The sequence below is a fragment of the Oncorhynchus keta genome, chromosome 34 (genome assembly GCF_023373465.1).
Source record: "Oncorhynchus keta strain PuntledgeMale-10-30-2019 chromosome 34, Oket_V2, whole genome shotgun sequence".
NCBI lineage: Eukaryota > Metazoa > Chordata > Actinopteri > Salmoniformes > Salmonidae > Oncorhynchus > Oncorhynchus keta.
Window position 1 is genome coordinate 63,930,046 of NC_068454.1, and position 14,272 is coordinate 63,944,317.

The 14,272-nt window shown below is 47.2% G+C and overlaps 1 protein-coding gene across 1 annotated transcript in view; it reads left to right on the forward strand.

Moving 5' to 3' along the window:
- The window catches only part of LOC118367528 (SH3 domain-binding protein 5-like), a 40,583-nt gene that overhangs the window by 3,685 nt on the left and 22,626 nt on the right, over nucleotides 1–14,272 (forward strand). The window contains exon 3 of the mRNA XM_052494409.1: nucleotides 9,014–9,142. Within this exon, the coding sequence (XP_052350369.1) occupies nucleotides 9,014–9,142 (129 nt within the window). The remainder of the gene's footprint in view (nucleotides 1–9,013; nucleotides 9,143–14,272) is intronic.

The window sequence follows — 14,272 nt, forward strand, 5'->3', positions numbered from 1 at the left end:
AGAGAGACTGCACTGTAACCTCTGAGGTGTGAGAGACAGAGAGACTGCACTGTAACCTCTGAGGTGTGAGAGACAGAGAGACTGCACTGTAACCTCTGAGGTGTGAGAGACAGAGAGACTGCACTGTAACCTCTGAGGTGTGAGAGACAGAGAGACTGCACTGTAACATCTGAGGTGTGAGAGACAGAGAGACTGCACTGTAACCTCTGAGGTGTGAGAGACAGAGAGACTGCACTGTAACCTCTGAGGTGTGAGAGACAGAGAGACTGCACTGTAACCTCTGAGGTGTGAGAGACAGAGAGACTGTACTGTAACCTCTGAGGTGTGAGAGACAGAGAGACTGTACTGTAACCCCTGAAGTGTGAGAGACAGAGAGACTGTACTGTAACCTCTGAGGTGTGAGAGACAGAGAGACTGCACTGTAACCCCTGAGGTGTGAGAGACAGAGAGACTGTACTGTAACCTCTGAGGTGTGAGAGACAGAGAGACTGCACTGTAACCTCTGAGGTGTGAGAGACAGAGACTGCACTGTAACCTCTGAGGTGTGAGAGACAGAGAGACTGTACTGTAACCTCTGAGGTGTGAGAGACAGAGAGACTGCACTGTAACCTCTGAGGTGTGAGAGACAGAGAGACTGTACTGTAACCTCTGAGGTGTGAGAGACAGAGACTGCACTGTAACCTCTGAGGTGTGAGAGACAGAGAGACTGTACTGTAACCTCTGAGGTGTGAGAGACAGAGAGACTGCACTGTAACCTCTGAGGTGTGAGAGACAGAGAGACTGTACTGTAACCTCTGAGGTGTGAGAGACAGAGAGACTGCACTGTAACCTCTGAGGTGTGAGAGACAGAGAGACTGTACTGTAACCTCTGAGGTGTGAGAGACAGAGAGACTGTACTGTACTGTAACCTCTGAGGTGTGAGAGACTGCACTGTAACCTCTGAGGTGTGAGAGACAGAGAGACTGCACTGTAACCTCTGAGGTGTGAGAGACTGCACTGTAACCTCTGAGGTGTGAGAGACAGAGAGACTGCACTGTAACCTCTGAGGTGTGAGAGACTGCACTGTAACCTCTGAGGTGTGAGAGACAGAGAGACTGCACTGTAACCTCTGAGGTGTGAGAGACAGAGAGACTGCACTGTAACCTCTGAGGTGTGAGAGACAGAGAGACTGCACTGTAACCTCTGAGGTGTGAGAGACAGAGAGACTGCACTGTAACATCTGAGGTGTGAGAGACAGAGAGACTGCACTGTAACCTCTGAGGTGTGAGAGACTGCACTGTAACCTCTGAGGTGTGAGAGACAGAGAGACTGCACTGTAACCCCTGAGGTGTGAGAGACAGAGAGACTGCACTGTAACCTCTGAGGTGTGAGAGACAGAGAGACTGCACTGTAACCTCTGAGGTGTGAGAGACAGAGAGACTGCACTGTAACCTCTGAGGTGTGAGAGACAGAGAGACTGCACTGTAACCTCTGAGGTGTGAGAGACAGAGAGACTGCACTGTAACCTCTGAGGTGTGAGAGACAGAGAGACTGTACTGTACTGTAACCTCTGAGGTGTGAGAGACTGCACTGTAACCTCTGAGGTGTGAGAGACAGAGAGACTGCACTGTAACCTCTGAGGTGTGAGAGACTGCACTGTAACCTCTGAGGTGTGAGAGACAGAGAGACTGCACTGTAACCTCTGAGGTGTGAGAGACAGAGAGACTGCACTGTAACCTCTGAGGTGTGAGAGACAGAGAGACTGCACTGTAACCTCTGAGGTGTGAGAGACTGCACTGTAACCTCTGAGGTGTGAGAGACAGAGAGACTGCACTGTAACCTCTGAGGTGTGAGAGACAGAGAGACTGCACTGTAACCTCTGAGGTGTGAGAGACAGAGAGACTGCACTGTAACCTCTGAGGTGTGAGAGACAGAGAGACTGCACTGTAACCTCTGAGGTGTGAGAGACAGAGAGACTGCACTGTAACATCTGAGGTGTGAGAGACAGAGAGACTGCACTGTAACCTCTGAGGTGTGAGAGACAGAGAGACTGCACTGTAACCTCTGAGGTGTGAGAGACTGCACTGTAACCTCTGAGGTGTGAGAGACAGAGAGACTGTACTGTAACCTCTGAGGTGTGAGAGACAGAGAGACTGCACTGTAACCTCTGAGGTGTGAGAGACAGAGAGACTGTACTGTAACCTCTGAGGTGTGAGAGACAGAGAGACTGTACTGTAACATCTGAGGTGTGAGAGACAGAGAGACTGCACTGTAACCTCTGAGGTGTGAGAGACAGAGAGACTGCACTGTAACCTCTGAGGTGTGAGAGACAGAGAGACTGCACTGTAACCTCTGAGGTGTGAGAGACAGAGAGACTGCACTGTAACCTCTGAGGTGTGAGAGACAGAGAGACTGTACTGTAACCTCTGAGGTGTGAGAGACAGAGAGACTGCACTGTAACCTCTGAGGTGTGAGAGACTGCACTGTAACCTCTGAGGTGTGAGAGACAGAGAGACTGCACTGTAACCTCTGAGGTGTGAGAGACAGAGAGACTGCACTGTAACCTCTGAGAGGTGTGAGAGACAGAGAGACTGCACTGTAACCTCTGAGGTGTGAGAGACAGAGAGACTGCACTGTAACCTCTGAGGTGTGAGAGACAGAGAGACTGCACTGTAACCTCTGAGGTGTGAGAGACTGCACTGTAACCTCTGAGGTGTGAGAGACTGCACTGTAACCTCTGAGGTGTGAGAGACAGAGAGACTGCACTGTAACCTCTGAGGTGTGAGAGACAGAGAGACTGCACTGTAACCTCTGAGGTGTGAGAGACAGAGAGACTGCACTGTAACCTCTGAGGTGTGAGAGACAGAGAGACTGCACTGTAACCTCTGAGGTGTGAGAGACAGAGAGACTGCACTGTAACATCTGAGGTGTGAGAGACAGAGAGACTGCACTGTAACCTCTGTGGTGTGAGGGACAGAGAGACTGCACTGTAACATCTGAGGTGTGAGGGACAGAGAGACTGCACTGTAACCTCTGTGGTGTGAGGGACAGAGAGACTGCACTGTAACATCTGAGGTGTGAGGGACGGAGAGACTGCACTGTAACATCTGAGGTGTGAGGGACAGAGAGACTGCACTGTAACCTCTGAGGTGTGAGAGACTGCACTGTAACCTCTGAGGTGTGAGGGACAGAGAGACTGCACTGTAACCTCTGTGGTGTGAGGGACAGAGAGACTGCAATGTAACCTCTGAGGTGTGAGGGACAGAGAGACTGCACTGTAACATCTGAGGTGTGAGGGACGGAGAGACTGCAGTGTAACCTCTGAGGTGTGAGAGACAGAGAGACTGCAGTGTAACCTCTGAGGTGTGAGAGACAGAGAGACTGCACTGTAACCTCTGAGGTGTGAGAGACAGAGAGACTGCACTGTAACCTCTGAGGTGTGAGAGACAGAGAGACTGCACTGTAACCTCTGAGGTGTGAGAGACAGAGAGACTGCACTGTAACATCTGAGGTGTGAGAGACAGAGAGACTGCACTGTAACCTCTGAGGTGTGAGGGACAGAGAGACTGCACTGTAACATCTGAGGTGTGAGGGACGGAGAGACTGCACTGTAACATCTGAGGTGTGAGGGACAGAGAGACTGCACTGTAACATCTGAGGTGTGAGAGACTGCACTGTAACCTCTGAGGTGTGAGGGACAGAGAGACTGCACTGTAACATCTGAGGTGTGAGGGACAGAGAGACTGCACTGTAACATCTGAGGTGTGAGGGACAGAGAGACTGCAATGTAACCTCTGAGGTGTGAGGGACAGAGAGACTGCACTGTAACATCTGAGGTGTGAGGGACGGAGAGACTGCACTGTAACATCTGAGGTGTGAGGGACAGAGAGACTGCACTGTAACCTCTGAGGTGTGAGAGACAGAGAGACTGCACTGTAACCTCTGAGGTGTGAGAGACAGAGAGACTGCACTGTAACCTCTGAGGTGTGAGAGACAGAGAGACTGCACTGTAACCTCTGAGGTGTGAGAGACAGAGAGACTGCACTGTAACCTCTGAGGTGTGAGAGACTGCACTGTAACATCTGAGGTGTGAGAGACAGAGAGACTGCACTGTAACCTCTGTGGTGTGAGAGACAGAGAGACTGCACTGTAACATCTGAGGTGTGAGAGACAGAGAGACTGCACTGTAACCTCTGTGGTGTGAGGGACAGAGAGACTGCACTGTAACCTCTGAGGTGTGAGAGACTGCACTGTAACCTCTGAGGTGTGAGGGACAGAGAGACTGCACTGTAACATCTGAGGTGTGAGAGACAGAGAGACTGCACTGTAACATCTGAGGTGTGAGGGACAGAGAGACTGCACTGTACTGTACTGTAACCTCTGAGGTGTGAGGGACAGAGAGACTGCACTGTACTGTAACATCTGAGATGTGAGGGACAGAGAGACTGCACTGTAACATCTGAGGTGTGAGGGACAGAGAGACTGCACTGTACTGTAACCTCTGAGGTGTGAGGGACAGAGAGACTGCACTGTTCTGTAACCTCTGAGGTGTGAGGGACAGAGAGACTGCACTGTACTGTAACCTCTGAGGTGTGAGGGACAGAGAGACTGCACTGTACTGTAACATCTGAGGTGTGAGGGACAGAGAGACTGCACTGTAACATCTGAGGTGTGAGGGACAGAGAGACTGCACTGTACTGTAACATCTGAGGTGTGAGGGACAGAGAGACTGCACTGTAACATCTGAGGTGTGAGGGACAGAGAGACTGCACTGTACTGTAACCTCTGAGGTGTGAGGGACAGAGAGACTGCACTGTAACATCTGAGTTGTGAGGGACAGAGAGACTGTACTGTAACCTCTCTGAGGTGTGAGGGACAGAGAGACTGCACTGTACTGTAACCTCTGAGGTGTGAGGGACAGAGACACTGCACTGTAACATCTGAGTTGTGAGGGACAGAGAGACTGTACTGTAACCTCTCTGAGGTGTGAGGGACGGAGAGACTACACTGTACTGTAACCTCTGAGGTGTGAGAGACTGCACTGTAACCTCTGAGGTGTGAGGGACAGAGAGACTGCACTGTAACATCTGAGGTGTGAGGGACAGAGAGACTGCACTGTAACCTCTGAGGTGTGAGAGACAGAGAGACTGCACTGTAACCTCTGAGGTGTGAGGGACTGCAATGTAACATCTGAGGAGTGAGAGACAGAGAGACTGCACTGTAACATCTGAGGTGTGAGAGACAGAGGGACTGCAATGTAACCTCTGAGGTGTGAGAGACAGAGAGACTGCAATGTAACCTCTGAGGTGTGAGAGACAGAGAGACTGCACTGTAACATCTGAGGTGTGAGAGACAGAGGGACTGCACTGTAACATCTGAGGTGTGAGAGACAGAGAGACTGCACTGTAACCTCTGAGGTGTGAGAGACAGAGAGACTGCAATGTAACCTCTGAGGTGTGAGAGACAGAGAGACTGCACTGTAACATCTGAGGTGTGAGAGACAGAGGGACTGCACTGTAACATCTGAGGTGTGAGAGACAGAGAGACTGCAATGTAACCTCTGAGGTGTGAGGGACTGCAATGTAACCTCTGAGGTGTGAGGGACTGCAATGTAACCTCTGAGGTGTGAGGGACTGCAATGTAACCTCTGAGGTGTGAGGGACAGAGAGACTGCAATGTAACCTCTGAGGTGTGAGGGACTGCAATGTAACCTCTGAGGTGTGAGGGACAGAGAGACTGCAATGTAACCTCTGAGGTGTGAGGGACAGAGAGACTGCAATGTAACCTCTGAGGTGTGAGGGACAGAGAGACTGCAATGTAACCTCTGAGGTGTGAGGGACAGAGAGACTGCAATGTAACCTCTGAGGTGTGAGGGACAGAGAGACTGCAATGTAACCTCTGAGGTGTGAGAGACAGAGAGACTGCACTGTAACCTCTGAGGTGTGAGAGACTGCACTGTAACCTCTGAGGTGTGAGAGACAGAGAGACTGCAATGTAACCTCTGAGGTGTGAGAGACTGCACTGTAACCTCTGAGGTGTGAGAGACAGAGAGACTGCAATGTAACCTCTGAGGTGTGAGAGACTGCACTGTAACCTCTGAGGTGTGAGAGACAGAGAGACTGCAATGTAACCTCTGAGGTGTGAGAGACTGCACTGTAACCTCTGAGGTGTGAGAGACAGAGAGACTGCAATGCAACCTCTGAGGTGTGAGAGACAGAGAGACTGCACTGTAACCTCTGAGGTGTGAGAGACTGCACTGTAACCTCTGAGGTGTGAGAGACTGCACTGTAACCTCTGAGGTGTGAGAGACAGAGAGACTGCGCTGTAACCTCTGAGGTGTGAGAGACAGAGAGACTGCACTGTAACCTCTGAGGTGTGAGGGACAGAGAGACTGCACTGTAACCTCTGAGGTGTGAGGGACAGAGAGACTGCACTGTAACCTCTGAGGTGTGAGGGACAGAGAGACTGCACTGTAACCTCTGAGGTGTGAGAGACAGAGAGACTGCAATGTAACCTCTGAGGTGTGAGGGACAGAGAGACTGCAATGTAACCTCTGAGGTGTGAGAGACAGAGAGACTGCACTGTAACCTCTGAGGTGTGAGGGACAGAGAGACTGCACTGTAACCTCTGAGGTGTGAGGGACAGAGAGACTGCAATGTAACCTCTGAGGTGTGAGGGACAGAGAGACTGCAATGTAACCTCTGAGGTGTGAGGGACAGAGAGACTGCAATGTAACCTCTGAGGTGTGAGAGACAGAGAGACTGCAATGTAACCTCTGAGGTGTGAGAGACTGCACTGTAACCTCTGAGGTGTGAGAGACAGAGAGACTGCAATGTAACCTCTGAGGTGTGAGAGACTGCACTGTAACCTCTGAGGTGTGAGAGACAGAGAGACTGCGCTGTAACCTCTGAGGTGTGAGAGACAGAGAGACTGTACTGTAACCTCTGAGGTGTGAGAGACAGAGAGACTGTACTGTAACCTCTGAGGTGTGAGAGACAGAGAGACTGTACTGTAACCTCTGAGGTGTGAGGGACAGAGAGACTGCACTGTAACCTCTGAGGTGTGAGAGACAGAGAGACTGCACTGTAACCTCTGAGGTGTGAGAGACAGAGAGACTGCACTGTAACCTCTGAGGTGTGAGAGACAGAGAGACTGCACTGTAACCTCTGAGGTGTGAGGGACCCATCCTCTGAATTTTCTCTATTGAGCAAATGGCAAACAGCGGTGGTGGAACCATCTCTGTATTTGGTTCCTTGATCTTCATACACACTGAATGGGAAGGAGCTAGGGTTCAGGGGCTAGGGTTCAGGGGCTAGGGTTCAGGGGCTAGGGTTCAGGGGCTAGGGTTCAGGGGCTAGGGTTCAGGGGCTAGGGTTCAGGGGCTAGGGTTCAGGGGCTAGGGTTCAGGGGCTAGGGTTCAGGAGCTAGGGTTCAGGGGCTAGGGTTCAGGGGGTTCAGGGGCTAGGGTTCAGGGGCTAGGGTTCAGGGGCTAGGGTTCAGGGGCTAGGGTTCAGGGGTTCAGGGGCTAGGGTTTAGGGGCTAGGATTCAGGGGCTAGGGTTCAGGGGCTAGGGTTCAGGGGCTAGGGTTCGGGGGCTAGGGTTTAGGGGCTAGGGTTTAGGGGCTAGGGTTTAGGGGCTAGGGTTTAGGGGCTAGGGTTTAGGGGCTAGGGTTCAGGGTTTAGGGTTCAGGGTTCAGGGGCTAGGGTTCAGGGGCTAGGGTTCAGGGGCTAGGGTTCAGGGGCTAGGGTTTAGGGGCTAGGGTTCAGGGGCTAGGGTTCAGGGGCTAGGGTTCAGGGGCTAGGGTTCAGGGGCTAGGGTTCAGGGGCTAGGGTTCAGGGGCTAGGGTTTAGGGGCTAGGGTTTAGGGGCTAGGGTTTAGGGGCTAGGGTTCAGGGGCTAGGGTTCAGGGGCTAGGGTTCAGGGGCTAGGGTTCAGGGGCTAGGGTTTAGGGACTAGGGTTTAGGGGCTAGGGTTTAGGGGCTAGGGTTCAGGGGCTAGGGTTCAGGGGCTAGGTTTCAGGGGCTAGGGTTCAGGGACTAGGGTTTAGGGGCTAGGGTTTAGGGGCTAGGGTTCAGGGGCTATGGTGTTTGTCCTCAGATGCCAGCTTGTTGCAGGATGATGTCACAGGAAGTGTGTGTCCCTGCCCTGTTCTCACAATTGGCCTTCCATCCCTCAGATTTGAACCGGTAACAGGAAGGATATCTTAGTCCAGAACACTGGTGCAGATTTATTTATAGTCTCTTTACATAAAATCCCATGGTCAGATTGAACCTTTCAAAGAATTCAAAATAATCCAATAAATGTATTGCATAAGTGCAATACACTGACATCTCCAGGAATCTGTTTTCATGCTTGTTTTTGTTTTCTGTCCATCATGTCTCCTTCTGTACGTCACACTTGACCCCACTTGCTTGTTCTCAGAAATATCTCCTCTGCCTTATCTAAAACGGTTTCAAGGCAAATGAATGTTTCGGATTAGATGAGCTTTGATATGATTGAATGGAGGCCTGTTATTGTCTTTATCAACATGCTTAGCTGGGGCTTTTACATCTGACCACCATGACGGATGAATAAACATTAACAGGAGCTGATGGTGTGTCACATAAAAGGCTATTTCCTATGATCATTTCCATATGGCCATTTCTTTGTTAATTACCTGTTTGCTTCTGTCTGAAGGTTACATCGACATCGCTGCCCCTGTTAACTTGATAACAGACTAATGCAATTTTAGGACACTGGCCTTTTCAATTCTTAAAATCGAAGGAGGGAGAGCCCCGACTCGTACGTCAAAATGTATTTTAAGAGTCTGAATGAATACTCTGGTTTTGTGAAATCCTGCTGCGTCTAACTTAATATTTGCTGTCAAGTGTTAACTCCGGTTGGTTAAACGGTTAACAACGATGACATAAGGATGTCATCGCCTAAACACTGAAATGACTGTTGAGTCTATGACCTTTGTGAACATTCATAGCAAGCAAAGGATTGGAAGTTCGCTACAGTCCTAGTTAACCTTTTCTCCCTGTTTCCCCTCCAGGATGCCAGGCAGAAGTTCCGCTCGGTGCTGGTTGAGGCCACGGTGAAGCTGGATGAGCTGGTCAAGAAGATTGGGAAGGCGGTGGAGGAGTCCAAACCCTACTGGGAGGCCCGGAGAATGGCCAGACAGGTGGGACACCACTGGGTGAACAGGGGGACTACAGACCGGGGGTCTCTGCTCATATTGACCGTAGAAACAGTCCAAAATCTTTTATTTATCGGAAATGCTTTATTTGCCTCGTTTGCATTCTATTTGCCTAGTTTGCATTCTATTTGCCTAGTTTGCATTCTATTTGCCTAGTTTGCATTCTATTTGCCTAGTTTGCATTCTATTTGCCTCGTTTGCATTCTATTTGCCTAGTTTGCATTCTATTTGCCTCGTTTGCATTCTATTTGCCTAGTTTGCATTCTATTTGCCTAGTTTGCATTCTATTTGCCTAGTTTGCATTCTATTTGCCTAGTTTGCATTCTATTTGCCTAGTTTGCATTCTATTTGCCTAGTTTGCATTCTATTTTCCTAGTTTCTTTGGGATTCATTAAAACCAGCACATACTATTTGATACCAGGTTGACTACACATCATTTCTAAATACTAAGCAAATATCACATTGAACACCAAATGGGCTGGACTATTAAATGAAGTGTTACCTATTTACCTATAGCTTGACTTGCTTGGACAAGTGAATGGCCTGCAGGGTTTTGCCCTCATTTGTCTAATTGGCCCTTCAATACACGGTAACAATGAATGATGGCCTTAACAACAACGACATCACTAAGTGTTAACGCCCCGGCTGCTTAATGGGGGTGGGGGGGGGGCTCTGTGTGAAGCTGTGATCTTGGTTCTCTAATCTGTAAAGCCGTAGGTATTGTTAGAGGGGAGCTGCTGCCACCTGCTCATCTGGATGATAGAGCCCTGAAGCTGGAAACAGTCAGAGAGGAATCGCCAGGACCAAACCAGACGTGACAAGGTTTTGCCCCCTCTGGTGTTCTTAGCTCTGCTTTGGGCATTGTGTTCCTCTCATTCAGGCAACCTCTATATGGCTTCTTAATGAGAATGCACCTTTGTGTGGTTGTGATTTATGTTAATGCCCCTGACAACACAAATGAAGTTTACTTATGGAAAAAGGAAGTTATTCCAAGTTTGAGGATATTGGATTGTATGAGTTCCTCTGCCTACGCACATCTACTCAGGTGCACAACACCCCCACATTGAAATATAATTTTTGCCCCCCAGCAGTTTTATCATATCATTTTATCAATAAAATGCTAATTAATTACTTAAAAATCCTACAATGTGATTTTCTGGATTTTTGTTTTAGATTCCAGCTCTCACAGTTGAAGTGTACCTATGATAACAATTACAGACCTCTACATGCTGTGTAAGTAGGAAAACCTGCAAAATCGGCAGTGTATCAAATACTTGTTCTCTCCACTGTAGCTGGCAAGTTAACAGCTGTTTGATTTAAGACTTTTTTAAATTTGCAGTGCTTAGCTAGTAGTGTAACTGACATGTAACGTTAGCTAATGTTTCGTCCCCTCTCGTCTGAAGAGAATGAACTAGCTAGCTAGTAGCTACCACAGCCAGTTCAGCTTTAGCCTCTAGCTATCTGTCAGGGAGCAGCATCTAACTGCTTTAGTGTGTATGGAAATGTTTTGTAGCCTTATTGTTCCGTTTCAACAGAAGTAAATTAACTTGGCTAGTTTTTGCCAGTTGGTGGACCATTAGAGCTAGCCAAAAGTTGGCTAAGGTTAGCTAGCTAGATCACTAACTTTAGCTATTATTTTTGCCTCAATCACACTAGACCTGAGTCAATAAACCCAGGGGCCAAACGATTGAAGACCGATATTCATCTGAGCAGGATCAGATGGTGACAGGGGTCTCAGCAGGGTCAGTCAAATAGGGAAGACCAGTCTGTGACGGCGCTGAGGTGAACTTTTGCAAACACCAACACTGGACAAGCCAGAAGCTTCAAAGATTTATACAATTTTAAGGCAGTCTAACAACCCTCTAAAGTTGATTTCCAAACTGTATCAAGGGTTTATAGAGGCTTTTCCTGATGACACAAAACATGGCCAAAAAAAATGTGACGAAGACCTGGGAGACACTACTGATGATGTATACCGATATGTTTGAATGCCCAGTCATGTTCATATAATCTCAGACATAAATGACTGCAGTTTAAGACCATCCATAGAACGTCATCTATGCCAGTAAAACTGAATATCTTGCACTCAGAACTGTAGTTCCTCTGCTGGTGGTGTAAAATCCGAAAGGGGACGTGTTTGTATGTGTTATGATCTTGGGGCTGAGTTCAGGAAAGGAGTATGTTCTTTTATCTCAGCATGTCTACAGATTCCCTTCCCGCTGTTTGTGTTTGCTCGGAAATGTTGATACCGGAGACAGTTACCAGAAAAAACTATGGAACCTGGCATTTATAGAGGCTAAGAAATGCATTGCTATTAATTGGATGGTTGGTTATCCTCCCAGAATGTCACAATGGGTGGCAGAAATGTCAAGTTATGCATCACTAGATGTGATTTATTACAAGATGAAGGGTATACTGTGCATCTTTCACAAGGTCTGGGTGCCTTATATGGAATACTTAATGACAAAAAGGGTCTGTATTGAAAACACAAGATTTGTTTTAGTCGAGCAGTTATTTTTGGAGTAATCCAGGGGCCACGGGAATGGCACGGTCCAAGGATATGGGGATTGTGGCTCAGATGCACAAGGCACGGCTCTCCAGAATGAGCGCTCTCCCGCCATTTTGTGTGTATTCATTGCTACATAACTTCATCGTGTGCCTTGTTTGCTGTGTCTATCAATTCCCCATTACATTTATCACCAGTAGTGGCCTATATTTTACCATTAATTCCAATTATTTCTAATCTGAAGTGTTTGTTTGGTTACGGTCATTTTTGTTAATGCATTGAATATATTATTATTACAGTCATCTATTGTTCTTATTTTCGTAGTGGATGTGTGAACTCACGACCTATGCTACACTTGTGAGAAACAAGTTTTTATTTCAGTCCATTTATTAATCGTCTTTTGTTTGAAACGCTCCTGTCAACGTTGAGTAAGGATGCACACCTGTTTACGCATATAGAAGTAGGACTAGTCTACCTGGCTTGCCCATAAATGTTCCTATAATGAGCTGTGGAGCTTCTCCAACTCATTTTTCTTCACCTCAAACAGCAAGTTAACAAAGTCTGTTTTTACAATCAATTGAGAATGACAATAGTTTCTCAAAGGATTTGAACGATATTTCCAGCTCTCTCCCTTTCGATTAACATTTGACATGAAAGTGAAAAGTGTAAAGTTCTGATCCAGTGGAAACGTCATAAAATACCTGATTACTTCATATCGCTTTCACAAATGTCCAACAGCTGTGTCTGTCCAGAGCTCACTGCTGCGGGAAACTGAGGGCCCAGAATATTTCATACAATGTTTCAAGTTTGCTAGCACAAGTTTCTGGGTGACACAGTTCATAGTTGATACAATGTTTCAAGTTCATTGCAGACAGGCCATGCGTAGCCAATGTGATTCATAGGATATTTATTTTTATCAGGATATTTTCTACCTGCAGGCTGCAATGTTTTTATGTGTTGGCTTTATGTAGGCTATTTTTACATAGTTGGCAATGCAATAAAAGTTACTTTTAGATTTTCATAATTTTCATTTAGATAGAATGTAAATTAACCACAGACAATGATTTTGAGATACAAAGAATTATAAATGAAATTACACTGTACCATGAAAATGTGCATATAAAAATCAGAACTAGCATGCAGGCTGGTAGAAATGATAAGATAAATTGGCCATCCAAATAGTGTAGCCGGTGCTGGTGTAGCCTATTGCCGGCAACTTCAGAAGCGTAATTCTGCGAAGCGGGAGCAGCGGGATTTTTTTTCTTCTTTCTTCTGGCTATCTTGATCTCTGGCTCTCTCTTGAATCATTTGTGTGTCTTAGTTATTTAATCAAACAGCCTTCCTAAAGCATCAGACAAGTTCAGTACATATAGTTGATTTTATTAAAACACTTAAGGTGTGTCTATATATAGAAAAATACACGTTTGAAAATTTCAACCAATAAAAGAAAAGACTACTCTTGGTTGACCAAGATTCAATTTTTGTCGGTGACAGCACTAGTAGAAATGCATAAAATGAGCTTCAGATGCCCGGGTTATCTCATTCCTAAAACCAAAGAAAAAACCCCTGCATCTACTGGCCCAGTTATTTCACCGAAAGCAATGGTATGAAGCCATGATGTGTTGTTCAGGAATTCAATAAGAGTTTGGCACATACTCGAGGGCTCTTATTTCCACACTAGGTTGGCAGGCATCTTAATTATGAACAAGTGCAGGACTCGCTTGTCTGTCATACAATGCTGAGCTCTGCAACAAGAAGTCAGTGGGACCTGACTGCAAAGGGCGATTCTAGGGCACTGGTCTCTCTCTCTCTCACACACACACACACAGGTCTCATAGGGCGATGGTGTGGTTGGGAGCATTACAAAGCGGTTGAGGTTGAAATGGATCAAAGGTGCGATAAATGGCTGCCTCTCTGACATGGTTGAGTTAATCAACCTCACAGTGGCGACTGTGGCAGAGCCCATCCTAACACAGCAGTCCTGAATCAATTATGCAACATAAACACTCTTCCTCTCTTTCCCTATCTTCCTCTTCCTCTATACTCTATCTTCCTCTTCCTCTATACTCTCTTCCTATTCCTCTATACTCTCTTCCTCTATACTCTATCTTCCTCTATACTCTATCTTCCTCTTCCTCTATACTCTATCTTCCTCTTCCTCTATACTCTATCTTCCTATTCCTCTATACTCTATTCTCCTCTCCTATTGCAACGTATCTCCACCTCCATCTTTCCATTCTCCGTCAGTGGGTGAGCTTGTACACAACTTTGAACTTGAATCACTGTTTTCCCAGAGGGGTGGAAATTCTCTATCTCTGGTTTGTTGAAGTAGCCAACATGAGCAATACATTATCATTTGCTTTAGAAGGCTAATGATAAGGTACACGGGGAGTGGCAGTGCTGTGGAAAAATGCCCTTGACTTTGGTCTAGATACACACACACACACACACACACACACACACACACACACACACACACACACACACACACACACACACACACACACACACACACAGGCTTTTGCGTAACAAAACAATAGATGGTTACTTACCTTAGATGTTGAGAAGACTTGTATATCCTGAGGTAGTACGTGTCACAAGTTAATGGC